Genomic DNA, 19,926 nt, shown 5'->3' on the forward strand with positions numbered 1-19,926 from the left:
TTCGGTCATCATTGGATATTAACGCGAATAACGACTACGACAATTGACATTTATACCCTTTCGATCCCTTTCTGGAACCCTTTTGATGAATAAACGACCGATTATATATAACTTCACTTACTGCGAGAAGGAGAATACCATTTAAAGTTGTACTTACGGACTTTTGATTGAGGCGTGTTGTGTGTGTGTGTGTGTGTGTGTGTGTCGTGAGAGTGTTGAACACTCGGGAGTGCGGACATCCGTGGTCATATAGGCGCTCACTCGATCGTGAAAAATGGGCGAATCTAATCATTCTTCACACATCGAACATAATAGAAGGGAGTCTGAAAGGTCGACGCGATTATCGATGCAAATGCAGGACGAAGATGAAGAAGATTATGCTTTGGCGGCCATGGGAATATCGAATGGTGGTGGTTACAGACCCTCGGACTCACATCAACATACTTACACTCCACCACCACCACAACAAGAACCAATACAGGAACAACAAACTCAAACCCCATTATCACCCATAGAAAGACGAAGAGCATCAACACCACCGCCACGACCTTCGAGTACAACAAAACCAAGAGGAATTGATTCGTTCGCATTACGAAATGATGGTGGGAATGGTCAAATGTCGAGGGGTCCAACATTCGCGTACTCGGGGGAGAATGGAAGTGGAAGTGGTTATGGATTAACGAGGACATCTACTGCAACGAGTATATCGAGCATATCGAGCGAATCAATTATGATGAGACCGGAAAGCCCGTATAGAGGACCTACAGGACCATCACACCCATATAATATGTATAATCAAGACTCACGACTAGCGAGAACAGCGAGTATAGCGACGACGTCAACAATGCCGGCACCACCACAGGAAATGTCGTACACGGGACCAAGCGGACCAACACATCCTTACGGCATGTACCCGCAGAGTACAGTTTCAAGTGATTCCGACCAGTTGCCGATTGCGCCCATTCCTGTTGGTTTCCCAGGTCTTAATAATGATTATCAACGAAGATTAGGTCCGGAAGGTGAGGAGGCCGCGGATCTTATCGGGCCTGATGGGCACACGGAACAATTACCACCTTATACCAAATATCCGGATGAGGCTTTTGCTAGAAAACTACGACCTACATCTGTACCAACACCCGTACTTGTACCTACCATTCAAATGCCAGCTCCTATCGTTCCTATATCTGGTGCTGGTGGTATGGGACTAGCGACTCGAAATCCCGAATTTGCCTCTAATGAAGATCTTCGTTCATCGCAATCACGCCAATCATCAAGGAGTATAATGTCAGATCGAAGTTCACATCAAAGCAATCACACCGATATGGAATATTCCGAAAAGCCTCCACTGAAGAAATGGCAAGTCGTTGCCAAAAGAAAACTGTGTGGAATCGTTCCTGTATGGGTTGTTGTTTTGATAGTCTTGGTCTTCGTTCTCTTTGGAATTGTACTTGGAACCGTTTTTACCGTTTTGAAGCCGAAACATGGTGGTGACCCTAATAATAGTTCTAGCAAGGAACATCATGACCAGTTAGTTTTCATCATTTAATACCTAATACCAGGATACTAATTTTTCTCTAGATCAAGCCAAACAACAGTATATGCGACCATGACCACCACATTCGATGCAACTCCTCTGTCTACTGTACCTGCTTCGCTTCCATCGCTTCCAACTGGAACGTACAACATGCCCCTCACCGTTCCTTCAACTGCCCAGAGTAGTTGCATCATGAACACCGCCGAAAACTCAGCTTGGAGTTGCTCCATAGCAATGACACCACTTGAAATGTCTATTATAGACATTCCAGGTGGTGACGAACTCGCCAATAAGGAAATATCCATGAATTATGGCAATGCTTCCTTGAATTTCTATCCATACGGCGCCCAACCACCGATTTTGTCGTCTGCTCAGGTTCTATCTCTCGTCAATGATTCGGAATATCCTAGTCGAGGTCCAGCATGGTTTTTCCAAGTGCCATACAATAAGGTAGTTGTATTACCACAGAAGGCTCTCTCAACAAACATGAAGCGTCAACAACCTGCCTCGGGTTTCATGAATCGTAAAGGAGTAGCTCAAGCTGGAGATCAACCTTGGTTTTGTTACTGGAATGGAACCTTATTAGAGGCATTCATTTATGTCAATGAAACTAGTAGCTCGGGTTCTTCTGCCACGGTCACTTCAGGTGGTTCGTCTCCAACTGAAACCGGTAATGCATATGGTACGAGCACTTACTCATCAGATGTACCTTCATCTACAACTGGAGTTCAATCACAACAGTCTTCTTCATCTGGATCTTCTCAAAATAGCCCTCAATTCTTACCTCAATATCCTAAAGTTTACAAAATCGCCGAACGCCGTATCCCTCGAGGTGGTCAAACTGTTCCAGCTTACTGTGTAGCTCATCAGATCTTATCAAATGGTGACGCTGAACCATTAATGAATTCAACTGGTCAGCCAATTACCATCTATTTAAATGAGACGGAACCCACAAGTGTCTCGCCATTGTCGTCTCGAAGTCTTGTCTCGGACTTCTTCAAACGAGATTTGGTGGAACGAGACGGGGATGAGAGTTGCGGTTGTGTGTGGCTGGAATCTTAAACTTTGATCTCACTTGGACGCGAGACGAGACTTGATTTTCAATAATTTATGGGCGTACTTTATGAGGATTGGCGGGACTTTGGGGGTTTTCAAATGGGAAGGATATCTATTGTATATTGGACTCGGTTGGGAACATGGCGTTTGGAACATGGGATGGATATGCATAGCAAGAGCAAGCCTTCTTGATCTTTTGCAGTATTGTTATTCGAAGCAATGGAATTTTGGGTATGTAGGATTTGGGTTTGGTTTTTTAGGTTATATTATATGTTGTGGCTATTTCTTTCTATATCTCTCTGGACATGTTAAAATGGAGAAGATGGGGTATTTGATAAGGAATTGGTTATGAAAGAGGAGGATGTACCGCCGGATGGATGAATATCAAGATTTGAATAAAGACGGGGTTTATGAAGAGTGGAATGAGGAAAGAGAGAGTGAATGGGGATGTGAAAGGGAACGTGGATGACACTTTTTTTTGATAGCAATTAGCAATGAAAATGGTAATTGATTGATCTGAATGATTGTAATGTGAGAGTGCAATATGAGGAGCCTCGAGTGTATAAAAATGTGAGACGAACAACTTTCGTGAATCTTATTAAAGTTGTCCTAGGCTGGTATCTTGATATCTGGGTATCTCTAGAGTCTACGCGCCCTCTTTCTATCTCATGTTCTGTCCCATCTGCTATTTAGTTCTTCCTAGCCCTCGAATTTTAGAACGTCACCGCATTTATAAAGAGGCACTTATTTGTATGCTTCGGGGGAGGGTGCTTATATGTGTTGTTCTTTTAGTACCTTTCTTATTCATTAATTTATGAACGTTAGCGGGCGGGTCTACACTCTTTTTTCTTTTTTCTTATTCATCGTGCTAAGGAAATCACACTTCTCTGTCAATACTACATATGAGAAATAATCTATTATCAGATAAAGCAGCTTAGTGTTCAAATATAACTACAACGAATTCATGAGCGCCTAAATCTATTCCCATACCAATGTCCAAACCCCCTCACATATCTACATTTCCTACTCAGAAGATATTGAGAAGCGAAGAGATCTCCCCCACAATCCCCGTAGCAGCAGCCGTCGCCGAGGTAGTTGGTGCACTAGTAATGCTTGAGATATCCGTAGTGGCAACACTACTTACACTTTCCTTCGTCGTACCACTCGCAGGACTACTCTGAACACTCGAAACACTCGAAACACTCGACAAACCCGACCCGCTCTGCACACCCGAGACACTACTCCCGTAGCAGAAGCCATCGTAGTCATCCCGCTCGTTCTCGTCGACGCCGCGCTGTATACACTCAACTGACTTGAGTATCCCGCCGCGCCCGCTTTGTAAAACGCAGCATTTCCAGCTTCGGCGCTCACGATGGGATCTCCGTAGCCGGTGGGGATGACGATTTTACTAATGGATGCGGAGGAGGAAATGGTGGATGTGGCGGTTGTGGCGCTGAGGGAACAACCGATGGTTCGGATGGCGGTGGAAGAGATGGTGGAGAGTTTGGTTACGGATCCGAGGGTGTTGGTGGCGGGGGAGACGAAGTAGGTTATGTCGGTTACGGTGTTGGAGACGGAGCAGGAGATGGAACTGCTGGAGGAGGAGATGAGGGAGGAAGAAGTTATGGTTCCGCTTCCTGAGATCGAGCTTGAGCTAATTCCTGATGATATGGTTCCACTGGAGGTGATGGAGCCAGTTCCTGATGATAGTGGTCCGGTGCTGGTGAGAGATCCACTGGTGATGGAACCGGTTCCAGATGAAAGAGATCCACTAGCTGAAGCTGAACCAGTTACAGATGCTAAGGAGCCAGTGCTGGTAATGGAGCCAGTCCCTGTTGGTGCTGATCCAGTACTGGTGAGAGATCCGATGGTTTTTGAATCGACTCCAGAAGAAATAGATCCACCGGCTGAAGTAGAACCAGTTCCAGATGCCAAGGAGCCAGTGCTAGTAATGGATCCGGAGATTCCACTAACACTGGTCAATGAACCAGATGCAGAAGATGATAATTGAGCAGACGTAGCTACAGAAATGGAACTTTTACTGGGTACCAAAGAGCTAGAGGTCGATGAGCTGGAGAGCGAAGAAACCGTGGAAGATGAGACTTGAGATGTCTGAGTTAAAGCTACCGAAGTAGGAATTGGGCTGGTGCTTAAAATCGAGGATTTGGAGATAGTACTCGTACTACTTGGTGCCACAACCGAAGTCGATGTCGAACTCGTCAAAGTAGAAGTAGGTTTAGTGGATGTAGATGACGTGGTTGGAATCGAAGTTGACTTGATTGAAGTGGTAGTGGGAGTCTCGGTGGTTTTCACCGAGGTAGTCGTAGGTGTAGTTACCACGGCCGTAGTCTTTTGCGTTGTTGCTGGAGCCGTGGTTTTCTGGGTTGTCGGTGCAGCCTCCGTTGTTTTAGCGGTAGTTTTGGCAGTGGTTTTTGCTGTTGTTTTCTTCGCGGCTCTTGCGAAGAATTTGAACAACTCTACATTCTCAAGAATCCCATTCGAAGGTGAAGGGGTCTCTAAAACAATTGCAGATGTCGCTTTATTTAGGACATCAACAGGATCTGCTTGAACTCCTGGATATGCTTGAACGGCAGAGACCAAGAGCACGGAAACAATGAGAGAATGAGAAGAAAAGAACATTTTGAAATGAAAGAATGGAAAAAACAAAAGGATTGCAAGGACTGTAAGGACTGTAATAACAGAAAAGACTGTATAAAATGTTCAAGCAAAGTTTGAATTGAAGATTCCAAGTTGGAGTACTACATCTTATATGATAGAGGTAACATTCGGGAACACTGATCAACATCGTGGACAATCGTCACAATCATGTTATCGGTAGTACAAAGGATCAGGATCGTATCTATTATTGTTATCATTTGGTTTCAATCACGAGATAAATGATTAGGGGTCAGAAACGAAATGAAGACATAAGCAGATTTCCACAAAATAAGCGTAGCTGTTGATTATGTCAAGCGAGTCGTAAGTGTTGTGGATGATATGCTGATGAACTGCGCCTCAAGCGATTTAACCTTAAGATCCTCCAATATGACAAACTTAAGGTTTCTCTCGGCATTTTATGTTGTATCTCTAGAAGGATGAAATAGGATCAAATTGAAGCCATGTAGTAATGCCTTGGCATAGGCTTTTTTTGGGTTGTGGGGAATTTGTACAGTGAGTAAAACAAGCCATACAGATATAGCATATTGTGATACGACGCCTCAGATCGTTGAACACTGTATATATTCTCTTCTCCCAAGTAATTGAAGAAGATAAAATCCGTCAAAACACTCATTTTTCTTATTTTTGCTTTCATAGCAATTGTCTGTCTTTACCTTGGAGTACTGAAATTCGTTTAGCATTTTCGTTTCTCATTTCTCATTCACGTATTTTTCAACTTTCCCATTTTCCCAAAGGGACTTCGAACAACAAAATGCAGCTTCTACCGTATCTTTTGACTACAGGCCTAATTGGCCATGCCATGGCCGTGAGCATGAGCAGTCGCTTCACTGTTTCATCTACTTGCTCAACCTCCAAGGTGGATGACATGTTGAGTGAAACGATCGACATGGTAGATACTGCCATTCAAGGGATTGATACACTTCTCAATGCTGGAGTTAAACTCAACCCAAATGTTGCATCCGCTGCCATAAAATCCCTTACGAAGGCTGCCACCACCGCCTGGGGAGTTACAGAACCTAAATGGTGGTCATATTCATTAAGTGCAGCTGACACTTCTCAACTAAAAGCAGCTCAAGGTATGTACCAAAGCACAGTCTAAATCAGCAACTAAGGCACCAAATCTGATGAGAATATAGCAAACTATCAAAAGCTTTACTCTGCCTTAAATTCCGGAACTGGGATGACCGCGAGCGAAAACACATTATTCTGTGATGATTCAACATTAAAATGGACTACTGTATGCTTGATCATTGCTTGAAGAAATACTCAATCTAACAACGTCCTTAGAAAGCAATTGATATTTTCCCAGATGGAGGTACCATGACTACTGAACAGTACTGTGAGTAATAAATGAAATGTATTATGGAGCACTGGCTAATGGAGCATCACAGTCAAGGCTCAAGGTTATACCGATACCAGTGTCGTCAAAGGATTATGGAAAGATCCCGACCACAAACGTGGTAAAAACTCCAACTTCATCATTGACGAATATAACGGAGGTCAAATGTGTGGAACAAAATCTGCCGAAGCTATCACATACTGGCAAACCGGAAACATGTTCATGTGCCCCAACGCATTCAACAGTGCAAACTACAAAACTAGCTTGAAAAGCATGAGAACTTCGACAGCTCAAGTTGAATGGAATGATGTTCGATCACTTCCTGGAACATTCTTGCACGAAATGATGCATTTCCTCGATTTGAAACCACATGGTAAGTTTTTCCTTGTTCTGGGAGTTAGTTGGGATCCCGCTAACAAGAAGAAATAGTTGTCGATCAAAAAGTTACTGGTGATACTGGGGGACAAGTCGCAGCCTATGGTCTGATTGCAGTCTGGATGCTGGGTGGTAAAGCTGGAGAAGAAGCTGTGGACAGGTCAAAGGCTTTGACGAACGCCGACTCTTACAATGTCTTCGCAACGATGGCATACCTCCAGTCGGCAGAATTTATTGGCTAAATAGAAGGATTAAGAATAATGGGAGGACGTGTAGAAAGAAGGAAATCGTTTAATCCTGATCAGTTTGTCGGTCCTGTTTTGCTCAGGACGTTCTGCTTGCTGTGCCATGGAGGCGGTGATACGATCAGATATGAGATTAGATGATGCGCGTGTCTCGTTCGAACAGAAACTCGTAGAGCACCAGCGTGCGCACTACTAATGTCTAGAAGTTGTTACATAGAATTTTCCACCAATTCATAACTTCGAATATTGGATAACAATATACCACCGCTCCCAAGAAATTGATACACAAGACGTGCTAACATACACTTTGGAAGTCATATCTTGGATCTACTACCTCAACCTAAGATTATCGAGCAGAAGCAAAGTAATCATGCCTGGCGGTAAGAAACGGACGAATACTCGGGCGAGAGATCCTGTCACTGGCAGATTTTGTGCCGCGCCCAAGCCTCAACCCCCCGATCCAGTAACGGCCGCCAAATCAGTGCCCGAAGAACAGTACAATGTACTACTTGATAAAACTGTATGTTCAAAGTTCCTCGACTGAATATCTGTATGTATATGTCAAATCTCTAACGATCTGTTTCTAGCATCGTGATAAAGAAGAATACCTGGAGGAGTTGAAACGGGAGAAGTCCAAATTTGAGCAGAAAGAAAAGGAGGTCGAAGAACTTGAACGAGAAGTTGCAAGATTGACTGAAAACAGCAGAGATATCGACAGGCAGAGGCAGGAGCTCGAAAACAAATATCTCAAAGAGTTTGAGCAGCAAAAGCAAGACGCCGAAGAGATTAAGCAAGAACAAGAGAGGAGAGTAGCTTGTATGCAGGCAATGGTTCGGGAACATGGTCTGGAGGAAAACTGCGACATTGCATGGGACGGCAATTTCAAAGAAAAATTGAAGAGGGAGTTTCGGGATCGACGTTCAAACTGTTACACCAGCGTGAAGGTATTAATTGTTAGATGGGCTTCGGATGATTTAGGTCTTTCTAGACCGGTCGAAAATTTGGCAAGAGTATTCGAACAATCATACAAGTTCAACGTGGCGAAGTTCACCATACCTGATCTTGATCCGGCGAATGCATTGTCTAGCTGAGTGCGAGAGTCCATTGGAGATGATTCTCCGGATACGCTTCTCATCTTTGTGTACGTTGGCCACGGAAACATTGAAAACAAGAGCCATGACGCTATTTGGTCTGGGTAAGCTCATGGCGTATCACCATTGCTCTCTTTGGCTAACGACAACATAGAAGAGATGGTGGTCCTCGTATGCCTTCTAGTGGTATCCAGACCCTCCTCGAGGAGTCTAAATCAGATGCCCTTCTGTTGTACGACACGTGCCATTCTGCAAATACTGCTATATCCCTCAACCACTCAGCAGGAAGTGTGACGGAGTTAATCGCGGCATGTGGATTTGAGACAACTACCCGATCGGGCGATAACTCTTTCACGTCCGCACTCATACAGGAACTGTATCCTGCTGCAACACAAGGAGCTGTGTCTGTCTCTGAACTGTATAATCGAGTACTTACTCGTCAAAGGAATTCCCCGAACCGCAAAAAAAATGCGACACCCGTTCGTTGCACGTTGGCATCCGACGGCTATCGGACATCCATCATGCTCGAACCGTTGTTGCCAGCCCTGGTCACCGCGTCTCACCAGTCTTCAGAACTCTCGGATGGCGCGAATACAGTGTACAATATTGGAATTGTAAAAAGAGGATTGAGAATGGGTGACACTTCTGTCTTTTTGAAATGGTTGTTGCGGGCCCCATCTGATGTTATCGACGTCCAACTACGCCGCATCAACATTCAGAAGCAAACCTCTTCAAATGGCGGTCTTGAATCCTCGAATGGTGGTCATGAATCTTAATACAGAGGTCTTCAACTCCAGAATTAATGGTGTGACACGATGCCATCAAGCTAGAGCGATAGATGGTCTTTGACTTAAACACCATAGTGTTAAGCTTGAGGCTCAATCTGACCGCTGCACTTGGTAGCGCACTGGTTATCCAGATATTGAAATCATCACAAGTCTTCTCTTATCAACTCCTGGTAGCTGTTTTGGTGACATTCTATAATCGTATGTGGTATATATTCTTAGAGGTTTGAGCGGGTTTTTAAAGCAATTGTCAATGTCATAGTACTGTTTTAGAGCCTCGGCTATTTTTGTTACGTGCAGTGCAGTATTGAGGATTTTGTAACTCTAAGGCCTTTCTGTTGCATCTTTCCTTAGACACAAAAAGCATGATTAACTGAATTCCATTAATATAAGCAAACTAATTACCAATATTCAAAAGTTTCTTTCAAAGTCAAAGATTTCTTGTATTCACGTGATTGATATATTTACGCTTCTTCTCTGCCGTTACAGCACAACCTAAAACCAGGCTCTCACGACAACAAAGGTCACTGAATCATTAACTATGGCGGATAGCACACGACCAGACCGCGAACACGGTCGAAGAAGAGATTCACGTTCCAGATCACCTAGGCGACATCACTCGCATTCTCATCGGAGACGATCGCCGCATGGTAATCATCATCGAAGCAAACGACCGACCGAAGCAGCACCAGAACTCCCATATAATTGTAGGCCGATCACGAAAAATGATTACGAGACATTCGAACCAATGTTTGCATCGTATTTGGATATTCAGAAAGGCATATTTCTGGATGAGTTAGGGGAAACAGAAGTCAAAGGGAGATGGAAGAGTTTCCTTGGAAAATGGTAATCACGAATTCTGGCTTCGGCCCAAGAAAGCCTTGGAATACCGGCTAACATGTGTGAGGAATCGTGGAGAACTCTCGGAGGGTTGGTATGATCCATCAACATTGCGAAAAGCCCAAGAATCGGCGAGGGAATACAAGGAAGAAATAGCTCGAGAGTCAAATCCGGTCCAGCCAAACGAACCTTCGTCGAGTTTGAGTCAGTGTGAACCAGAACAGAAAGACCATGAAGTAGAAGGTGATGGAGATGATAGTGATGATTCGATGGGCCCAACATTGCCAGGGGAGATTAATAAATATAGAAGGAATAGGCCAGGGCCCAGTATACCAAATATGGAAGATTTAGAGCTTAGGAGAGGTATTTACACACGTCAGTGATAATTAGAAGTACCGCAAAGTCTAACTGTTTCGCAGAAATGGCTCTTGAAGATGGATTAGCTCGCCGCGACGACGTAAGGTTCGAGCGAAAAATTGATCGCAAACAACAAAAGGAAGCGCTGGATGAATTGATTCCTCGTGCTGAAGCTGGGACACGAGAACGGCAATTGGAAAAGAAGAAAGAAGTTAACGAAAAGATGAGATCATTTAGAGAGAAATCTCCTGGTGCGGCAGAAGTTCCGGATACTGAGTTGATGGGCGGCGATGAAGGAATTGAAGGATTTAAGAAAAAGAAAGAAGAATTTCAGCGCAAGAAGAATGAGAGAGAACTGAGAAAGGAAGAAATAATGAGGGCTAGACAAGCCGAAAGAGATGAGAGGCTACAGGAGTATAAACAAAAGGAGGATGGGACTATGGCTATGCTCAAGGCTTTGGCTAAGCAGAATTTCGGATGAGCGCATTCAATATGGTGAAAAGGACAGAAGCAACTCATACGGCTTTGGGAGATCAAGTCTTCACGATTCCTTATCAAATAATAAATTGTATTAATATCCGCCATTTCATAAGAATCCATCGTTATGTTTGAGAGAATCTCATTCAGCCTTGTGATCCACAGCCTTGTGAGTGCCGAGCCGGATAAAATAAATCCATCACTTCACTTCTATCTCAACACAACACAACTAATTCAATCTACATCAATGCGACATGTCTCCAGATAATCTATATTGGTGAGCTGCAGGATTATTTGATATTACAAATATATCAGAGGAAGTTAAGCAATCACCGCACTCTCCCGAAAATAAAGTATTGCCAGGGGCGAGGCTGTCATGATGGAAACCATCAGGAAGAGGATGATGCACACTGGACTGAGGGTCAATCGTTTGCGTTGTTTGAATGAAGTCAATCGTAGCTCTGGTCTATTTCGCCACTCTATAAGCACAACGACAGTTCGAACTGCGAAACAAAAAATACAAATACCTAAAAAGCCCTCGAGATCTCAACAGCAATACAAGTAGAGCTTCCATCAGAACATACCTTGCCAGATTTCCTGCTAACCCCCCCTGCAGAACTCCAAGTCCAAGACAAGTTTTGGACCCTGCTCCACCCCCCCTCCTCCCCCTCCATCATCAGCGAAACAACATCCACTTCGAGGTAGGAAATTCGCCTTGATAGGAAGTAGTATCGCTGCTTTGATATTTGCTGGCTACTCTTCCTATTTATTTGTTCTACTCAATAAAGAACCTACCGAATCTTCTTCCTCCAAAGTTCAAGCTGATGTCTCATCCCGCTATGACACCATTGCGTCTACATTTGATTCGGAAGTTGACTGGACGGAATGGAGTATGGGAATCACGAAGATGCGCAAAAAATTAGCGCAAGAAGCACGTGGAGATGTACTCGAAGTATCTATTGGTACAGGCAGGAATTTAGAGTATTATGACTGGGATTTCAAAGGATTTAATGGTGTTGGGAAACTTCAAAAAGTGGGGGGTATTAAGAAGGGGAAAGTTAAGAGTTTTACGGCTGTTGATAAAAGTGGTGAGATGTTGGAAGTTGCCCATGAAAAGTTCTCGACAATGTTTCCAGGAGTCTTGGGTGTGAGATGGATAATTCAAGATGCTTCCGAGAAAATACCAGGCCCCCCTCGAAATGCAAACGAAACAAGCGGGAATAAAACCGCAAAATATGATACAGTAATTCAAACCATGGGGTTATGTTCCGCTGCTGATCCGGTAGGACTATTGAAGAATCTGGGGGAGTGTGTGAAAGAAGATGAAGGGCGCATACTATTGTTGGAGCATGGAAGAGCAAAATGGGATTGGTTAAACAGAGCGTTGGACAATAGTGCAGAAGGGCATGCAAAGCTTTTCGGATGTTGGTGGAATAGAGATTTGGGAAAGATTGTCGAAGAGAGTGGGCTTGAAGTTGTGAATATTAAAAGACGACATGGCGGAACGACCTGGAGGATTGAGTTGAAAAAGCCCAGAGCCACACCAAAAGACAGTGGCGTGAAAGTTGCGACAGAAGAAAAGACACAGGAGGCAACCAAAAAGGGATGGTGGTAAATATCAATCGAGGTCGCCTTTCTTTGCACTCCTCTCTCTTACTGTACCAACATATCAACGAATTACAAACATATGCGCCGGAGTTGTCGTATTATCAGAAGGCGATATCATAGTAATCGTCCGATATTCTGCAGGATTTGTACCCATGCTGCAGTAGCTATGTCATGCTCAGTGGCCACCAATCACTCTTTTCTCACCTGGCCACCCTGCTCAGTCAAAACGACTAAACCAAAATGACAATCGAAGGAGGCCAGATTTCTGGTGAGTACGAGATTGATTTTAGAAGTCTAGATTGATCAAACTTCTCGCTGGATTTCTCTCAAATCTTGACATCATTCAGGACTCTGGGCTACTCACATATTTAGCAAGATCAGCAGAATGTCAATTGACGTCCTTGTCCATACGCCGCAGACGTTATGCGTTATCCCCTGTACGGAGATCCCGCTGATGACGTCCGTGTGTTCTGGAAAATTATCGTTATAATTACATGAACTCAGAGTTTCCTGGATATTTGCCCGGTAAGATGATTATAATTTTAATCGCCACGTTAACGAGTTGGAATGCCATGCAACTTTCAAGTTTCACAACCATTTGTTTTACCCTTATCTTCATTCGCATAATTACGATTTACAAAATGATACATTCTCATATCTAGCCATCACGTGCCAGGGGTCTAGATAGGGCGTTCCCCGGTCGGAGAGTAAGGTTACAGTAGAGTGGATCTTTACTAGTCAGTTAACCCTTCACGGCCCCGTGTCAGTGTGTTAATGTGGAAACTAAAATCAGTTAAACAAAATCTTTTTACATAACAACTTCCTTGACTTGTTACAAACTGCATGTTGATCATCCAAAGGCGCTTGACTATTTCCTTCTTGTCATTCTCTTATCATTTTGCGGGGTCGATAACCTTGTACGTACGCGGTGGGTAAAGTATTACCTTCTAGGTATTACTCGTATCTCTTCAAATTTAGATAGTGAGAAATATGTAGATATTTCTGTCGATTTTCCTGTTTCTTTCTTCCTGCACATCTTCAGCTTTTCTCTTAATTTTCTCTTTTATAACCGGTAGTCATGCCTCAACATCATGATGCCGACGCTGATGCGGCTCAACTGGCTGCTCATGGTCACAAACAAGAATTGGAACGCAATTTCTCTTTGCTTTCTATGTTAGGTCTTGCATTTGCAATTCTTAATTCTTGGACTGCTCTAGCTGCGAGTTTAAGTGTTGCATTACCAAGTGGTGGACCAACTTCAGTACTCTGGGGATTGATTAGTAAGTTTATTCTCAATTTCGTATTCAATCTATGGACTTGGTGCTGATTATGGTTTGAACAGCCGCCGGAGTATGTAACTTATGCCTTGCCGTCTCTCTTTCCGAATTCCTTTCCGCCTACCCAACGGCAGGTGGTCAATACCACTGGGTTGCAGTCATAAGTTGGAAGAAATATGTTCCTATTCTCAGTTGGATCACTGGATGGATCAATGTTTCCGGCTGGATTGCACTCGTCGCTTCGGGTGGTCTTTTAGGCTCACAATTAATAGGAGGAGTCATTTCGCTCATGCACCCAAATTATGAGCCCCAACGTTGGCATCAATTCCTCCTATACGTCGCATACAATATCATTGCCTTTATCGTCAATGCATTCATGACATCGCTATTACCTCTCATCACAAAATCGGCTTTCATCTGGTCGATTGTCGGATTTGTCGTGATTTGTATTACCGTTTTGGCAACAGCTTCTCCAGATTACAACGACGCATCTTTCGTCTTCACCGACTTTATCAATAGTACAGGATGGCCTGATGGAGTTGCGTGGCTTCTTGGTTTGCTCCAAGCTGGTCTTGGATTGACTGGTTTCGATGCTGTCGCTCACATGATCGAAGAGATTCCAAACCCAGGAGTTCAGGGTCCAAAAATTATGATTGGCTGTGTTTTGATTGGTGTCTTTACAGGATTCATATTCCTTATGGTCCTGCTCTTTGTAGGAGGTGATGTCAACGATGTTATTGAAAGCGCTGCGGGTCCGTTACTTCAAACTTTCTACCATGCAACTGGTAGCAAGGCCGGAGCTATCTGTCTCCTTATCTTTCCACTCGTCTGCCTTCTATTCGCGACCATCTCCATCACTACAACCTCCACGCGTATGACATATGCGTTTGCTCGTGACAACGGTCTTCCTTTCTCAAGAGTCTTTTCTAGAGTCCATCCAAAGTTGGCTCTTCCACTAAATGCATTGTACCTTACAATGGCATGTGTATTCCTCTTTGGACTCATTTTCTTGGGTAGTTCATCGGCTTTCAACGCAATTGTTAGTGCCAGTGTTGTGGCTTTGGGTGTCAGTTATGCGATTCCTGTCGCAGTCAATTGTTTGAGGGGGAGAAAGTGTTTACCGGAGACGAGAGCATTCAAATTGTCGGAACCTGTGGGCTGGGCTTGCAACTTGGTGAGTTCTCTCTAATCTACTGATCATACTTTCAAGAAAATACATGCTAATGAGATAAATAGGTTGGCATTGCATATGTGATGGTTACTACAGTTCTATTCCTCTTCCCACCCGAATTGCCAGTTACAGGAAGCAATATGAGTATGTTCCCTCCCTATCTTCAACCTTAATTTCTATAATACTAACACATCACACAGATTACTGCGTAGTAGCTTTCTTCCTTGTCTTCGTCATTGCAGTAATACAATGGTACATCGACGGCAAGCAAAACTTCACAGGTCCAAGGATCGATATGGATGCTATGCAACATGGAGAAGTTGTGGGGATAGTGGTTGGTGATGAAACTAGTGGGACTCCTAGTGCAGATTTTGGGGATGTAAAGGAAGTCAAATGAACTCGACACTTTACGATAAAAATACTTGTATATGCATCATAGACACATCAAGTTATAGATGTACAACATTTAGACAAAAAAAACTGAAATCATGAATAAAAATTTAGAAAATCGCGAGCATGAAAACCACGTATGCTGGCTGATCTTGTGCCGTCACTCCGGATGATGTTGATTTTTTTTATCAATTCATCATTCACGAAAAGTTGAAATTCAAAGCCAAGCCGAAGATAAACGGTAGTGCCCGAGAATGGGGGTTTCCGAGCCTGGGAGATCCAGGGCTTCAGGGCTTGGTAGGTGTGAAGACTGGGTATGTGGGGCCGGATAGATGGAGTTTGTGGGGTAAGATTCGGAAAGAGAGAACCTTATGTCTTGGAGGCTTGGGGGCAAGACTACCGAGTCATGAGCCGTGGGAGGCGTGGAGCGGGAGGTGATAGGGGTGTTGGGTGAGTGTGGGGGGAAGGCCAGTTTTGTTTTGGGGATGCTGTGGAGGTTTTGAGGGTTTCTGGAGAGAGTATGGAGGAAGAGACGATTTGGAACATGAGATGGAAATTGAGAAGTGAAAAGTGGGATACGATGTCTTAATATAAGAATCTTGGGGGAGTTTTGGATGAGTTGGAGGGACGTGGTTGAGGATTGGATGGTGTGGGAGTCGCAAGAGATTCTTTTTAGGAGAGCAAGTGGATGAAGAATGATTCCGTTACGTCACTTGCCTGTACGTTGAAGTTGCCGTGACCATTAGCCAGGTGATTGATGGGATTTTGATCTGGTCACTGATACCAAGTGACAGCCTGTTCTAAGGGGCGGTACCTGAACATCTCCACATTCTCGTTTATACCGTTTACGCCATGCCAATTATGACTAGATTGGTGAGGAATATGTAATCTTACAAATGATTAACATAAGTTAGATTGCCTGGTCAACATCCTGGTCAAACTTCACCCGGAGTCACCTATGAGGAAGAATTAGCAACGCAAACATATTCATGCAAATCTGGACCGATACTCGGCTCTGGACCCAAAAGTAAAGGATGCTTAGATATGACGAGGATCACGATATCACGATGAGCTGATCAGGACGTAAACCAACCTCTATTGTTTGTAGAGATGATAGTGACAGTGGCACTGAGAAATAGAGAACTATCAATGAATTCCAGGAGACTACTATCTGTGATTGATGCGCCGGAGATCAAGAATGCCTTCCATAACTCTGTGGCTGGGAATTCGCAACGAGATGTGTCGAGGTAGTTTATTCTGGGTTCTCACCGCAGCCCTCGATTCGTCGTATGTCCAGCAGAAAAATGTGGAGCGTAGGAAGTTTGCAGCGAGCTTGCCTCCGTTGGAATTGGTGGATCCATCTAGATGTGCGGTGAATGCGGGCTTGTGTTATTAGACAAGCATCCCGCGTGTACAGGATAAAAATTATCCGGATTGCCAATTGTAGCAACACCACACTCTTTAGAGGAACTAAGAATAGCAATCCTAATGGAGCCTGCGGAGTAGCTCCAGCGTGCCTTTTAGATGCTCTGGAAAGCTCAAAGGCTTAGCTATGAAATGAAACAGGAGGAAGTAACATGGTAACCGGGGAATAGTGAGACTAACAGCAATATGTTCACAAAAGTACGATAGTTATTGGTGAATGATTGGGCCACCTGCCCTTGAAGTCCTCTTTTCAATACTTTCGAGGACTTAAGCGATGCCCCCTTCTCTCCGGCCGAAAAAAAAACGAGATCGTGTTACACCCGAACAAGTATTGGACTAATCACACTTCGAGAGGTGGGCTTCCATATACAATAGTATTCCGAAGCATGATGACCATTGAGAGATTTAAGATTTTGTCTCCAGAGCTTGTATTTGAACCTCTAGGGAAGTCAAATCTGCACTCGCAGCTACTAGCTGACCCTGGAAAGTATCAAGAGACGAAAGTCGGAGCCAAATAACGAAAACCACATAGAAGCCCTATTAACTGATAAAGCAGTGACCAATGATGACTCTCCAAACCGTGATCTTAAAGTAATGTACCAGTATCATCGAGAGAGACATGTGTAGGCTCCGAATGTGTACATGATTTGAGGAGCAGCCATTTCTTCGTAGGACTCTGTTCTATGAACCTGCTTGTGGGAATTGAATTACGTGCTTAGTATCAATCGGCTACAGTATCGAAGAACCCATGAGGTCATCTATCAGGAATATGCGCAAGCAACGGCGAAGTGGCAGCGAGAGACGCCATTCTTGATCTGAAAATAACCTCGTGAAATATATCGATATTGATTCTGTTCAGAATTGTTCGCATTCGCGTATAAGAACAGTGCATCGGAAGACAGTTTCGATAGGAGCCTATTGCATTGATATTGATAAGAAAGATCATTCCTTACATCAATCAGATCATGATCTTGTAGTGCAACATGAGTTGCGTTCTAGATTTAGATGTACGAGATTAACACCTGTAAAATTAGCGTTCGCTAGCCTAAGACAGTGAATAACAGGCTTCCCTCCTTCCACCTCAAATATTTATACAACATTCAACCACGACAACCTCTTAATTAGCAACAACCACATTCACAATGGACGACGATGATGATTTTGGTGCAGATGCGGACTTCCTAACAGCTCTCGCACAAACCCCTGTTACAGCTCCATCTACAAACCGCGTTCAACAACCTACCCCGCAACGCGTCCAACAGCCTACTCCACAGCGTCTTGATCGAGCACCACCAACAAATAATGCCTCCGCAGGTCCCAAGGTTGTTCAACCAATTCCACAAGCTATCGCATCGCGCTCTTCTGGCTCGACAATTCAAGTATCTCTGCGGCAGAAAGGCAATCCAATACTGACAAATCTCAAATCCTTTCCATGGGAATACTCAGATATCCTGGCCGATTATGTGCTTGGTACAACAACATGCGCACTCTTCCTATCACTCAAATACCATCGATTACATCCCGAATATATATACAATCGAATAAAAGGTTTACAGGGTAAATACAATCTGCGAGTACTTCTTACAATGGTTGATATTGGAAATCATGAAGAGAGTTTAAAGGAATTATCCAAGACAAGTCTGGTGAACAATGTTACCGTCATATTATGCTGGTCCGCTCCTGAGGCTGCAAGATACCTTGAGTTATACAAGAGCTACGAGCATGCAAATGCTAGTGCTATAAAAGGTGTTGAAAGTAAGAGTTATGGAGATAAAATGGTAGATTTCATTACCGTTCCAAGGAGCATCAATAAACGAGACGCTGTGGCATTGGTTGATGCATTTGGAAGTATCAGAGGTGCTATCAATGCAAGACCTGAGGAAGTTGCTGTTGTTGATGGATGGGGAGAGAAAAAGGTTAGAAAGTGGTGCGGGATTGTTGATGAACCATTCAGGGCACGGAAAGCAGCTCGTAGAGATTTGAGCAGGAAGGAAGTAACAGACGATGGGACGGAACGGCCAGAAGGAGTTTTAGAACGTGCTATACCTTTGAGTCGTGTTCCGTTGAGGGAAATGAGTTCCTTAGGAGGAAAATCTGTTGAACCCCCACATCGAAGCCAAAATCATCCTGAAGAACGACAGGAAGAACAGATACCAGGTGATGACGACGAAGAGGCTGCAATCTCGGCCGCTCTGCAAGAAGAAGAAGAAGCAGCCCGAGAGAAAAAGAGAGAATTGGCGAGGAGGGATGAAGAGCTCAGTGGAGGGGTCGCCGCAGCTTTGGCAAAATTACGAGAGAAACACTGAAACTTTTGAAGGCTGAGATATTATCTTACTACATGCTCATCTATATTCCGCATCTCTGAACCCCAAATGGCATTTTATACTACATTTGAACACAAGAGTTGACCTCGGAAGGGGTTTCGCCCCAAATCACGTTACAGTTGGCTAGTGTGCCAATTCACAACTGCGCCAATTCACAACTGCATCAAATTTGCATTTGATGAATCTCAAGCTTCCAATACCCTCTGTTCTATATGCGCACCTAGATCTCATATGTTGCTAAAGATAGAGCAGAGATCAAGTCAATCAATTTTTTATACAAAGTCTACGTTTAACGCAGCTCTTTCGTGGCACTGGGACATCTCACAGAAAAACTCTGTATACTTGCGAAAGATCCTTTTTCTTGAACAATTATGTATAGTGCATAATACTGACTCCTTTGGTTTGAGCATAGCGACAAACTCTGTGATCCCCGAGAGAAAATTTCACCTTTCTCCACATCTCTCTCTGGGTTTGAGGGGAATAGACTCATTTATATCTGTCTCCACGAACTCTACCCTTCGTTTGCCGTGTGTTTCTGGCCTGAGTGGGGTCTTTGTGCCTTTGAGCTGGCCCTTTCTTCAAATCGTCTCACGTGGGCCAAGTAACTCCATATCATAGATCGGAGAGGAACTTCTTGTATTGTGCCAATCACTATTATAAGGCATGGTATTGCAGTATGCTCATCCATCCAGTTCTCAAATTGGGAAGGTTGGGTATAAATCTATCCTGACATTTCACCTCGAAGTTCAATAGAGATCTGTATACGATTTCTTTCTCAGTAGCGTTCTCGTAGTGCTATTGGGCTGAATCTGACGGTTTCCGATTATCATTAGTGAGAACATCCATATCGATCTGACCAGTTATAGGAAGATTTTGGCTAGTTATACAGGTTCGGTCTGCATGACCGGTCCTCTCCAGAATCATTTATCAGCCTCTCCATGAAGTCGTATACT

The 19,926-nt window shown here is 43.9% G+C and overlaps 7 protein-coding genes across 7 annotated transcripts; 6 read left to right on the forward strand and 1 right to left on the reverse strand.

Moving 5' to 3' along the window:
* Positions 1-274: 274 nt before the first annotated feature.
* Bfra_010693 (putative glucan 4-alpha-glucosidase-like protein) lies at positions 275-2,596 on the forward strand (the record flags this gene model as incomplete). Its single annotated transcript, XM_037341029.1, has 2 exons — positions 275-1,527; positions 1,579-2,596. The coding sequence occupies 2 exons, from the start codon at positions 275-277 to the stop codon at positions 2,594-2,596; spliced, it is 2,271 nt and encodes a 756-aa protein (XP_037186672.1).
* A 1,021-nt stretch (positions 2,597-3,617) lies between these two features.
* Bfra_010694ia (uncharacterized protein) lies at positions 3,618-5,230 on the reverse strand (the record flags this gene model as incomplete). The annotated part of the gene is made up of 2 exons (XM_037341030.1): positions 3,618-3,767; positions 3,821-5,230. 2 exons carry the CDS (start codon positions 5,228-5,230, stop codon positions 3,618-3,620), a joined length of 1,560 nt encoding a protein of 519 aa, XP_037186673.1.
* Positions 5,231-6,020: 790 nt separating this feature from the next.
* Positions 6,021-7,225, forward strand: Bfra_010695 (uncharacterized protein; the record flags this gene model as incomplete). Its single annotated transcript, XM_037341031.1, has 5 exons — positions 6,021-6,345; positions 6,406-6,506; positions 6,557-6,608; positions 6,661-6,981; positions 7,038-7,225. 5 exons carry the CDS (start codon positions 6,021-6,023, stop codon positions 7,223-7,225), a joined length of 987 nt encoding a protein of 328 aa, XP_037186674.1.
* Positions 7,226-7,598: 373 nt separating this feature from the next.
* Positions 7,599-9,095, forward strand: Bfra_010696 (putative tyrosine-protein phosphatase non-receptor type 6 protein; the record flags this gene model as incomplete). The annotated part of the gene is made up of 4 exons (XM_037341032.1): positions 7,599-7,748; positions 7,816-8,265; positions 8,329-8,423; positions 8,474-9,095. The coding sequence occupies 4 exons, from the start codon at positions 7,599-7,601 to the stop codon at positions 9,093-9,095; spliced, it is 1,317 nt and encodes a 438-aa protein (XP_037186675.1).
* Positions 9,096-9,645: 550 nt separating this feature from the next.
* Positions 9,646-12,393, forward strand: Bfra_010697 (putative ubiquinone menaquinone biosynthesis-related protein; the record flags this gene model as incomplete). The annotated part of the gene is made up of 5 exons (XM_037341033.1): positions 9,646-9,950; positions 10,012-10,307; positions 10,364-10,715; positions 11,172-11,274; positions 11,395-12,393. 5 exons carry the CDS (start codon positions 9,646-9,648, stop codon positions 12,391-12,393), a joined length of 2,055 nt encoding a protein of 684 aa, XP_037186676.1.
* A 1,071-nt stretch (positions 12,394-13,464) lies between these two features.
* Positions 13,465-15,231, forward strand: Bfra_010698 (putative gaba permease protein; the record flags this gene model as incomplete). Its single annotated transcript, XM_037341034.1, has 4 exons — positions 13,465-13,666; positions 13,729-14,837; positions 14,900-14,978; positions 15,035-15,231. The coding sequence occupies 4 exons, from the start codon at positions 13,465-13,467 to the stop codon at positions 15,229-15,231; spliced, it is 1,587 nt and encodes a 528-aa protein (XP_037186677.1).
* A 2,560-nt stretch (positions 15,232-17,791) lies between these two features.
* On the forward strand, positions 17,792-18,955 carry Bfra_010699 (putative mating-type switching protein swi10 protein; the record flags this gene model as incomplete). The annotated part of the gene is made up of 1 exon (XM_037341035.1): positions 17,792-18,955. One exon carries the CDS (start codon positions 17,792-17,794, stop codon positions 18,953-18,955), a length of 1,164 nt encoding a protein of 387 aa, XP_037186678.1.
* Positions 18,956-19,926: the final 971 nt, after the last annotated feature.

The sequence above is a fragment of the Botrytis fragariae genome (genome assembly GCF_013461495.1).
Source record: "Botrytis fragariae strain BVB16 chromosome Unknown tig00000797, whole genome shotgun sequence".
Taxonomy (NCBI): Eukaryota; Fungi; Ascomycota; class Leotiomycetes; order Helotiales; family Sclerotiniaceae; genus Botrytis; species Botrytis fragariae.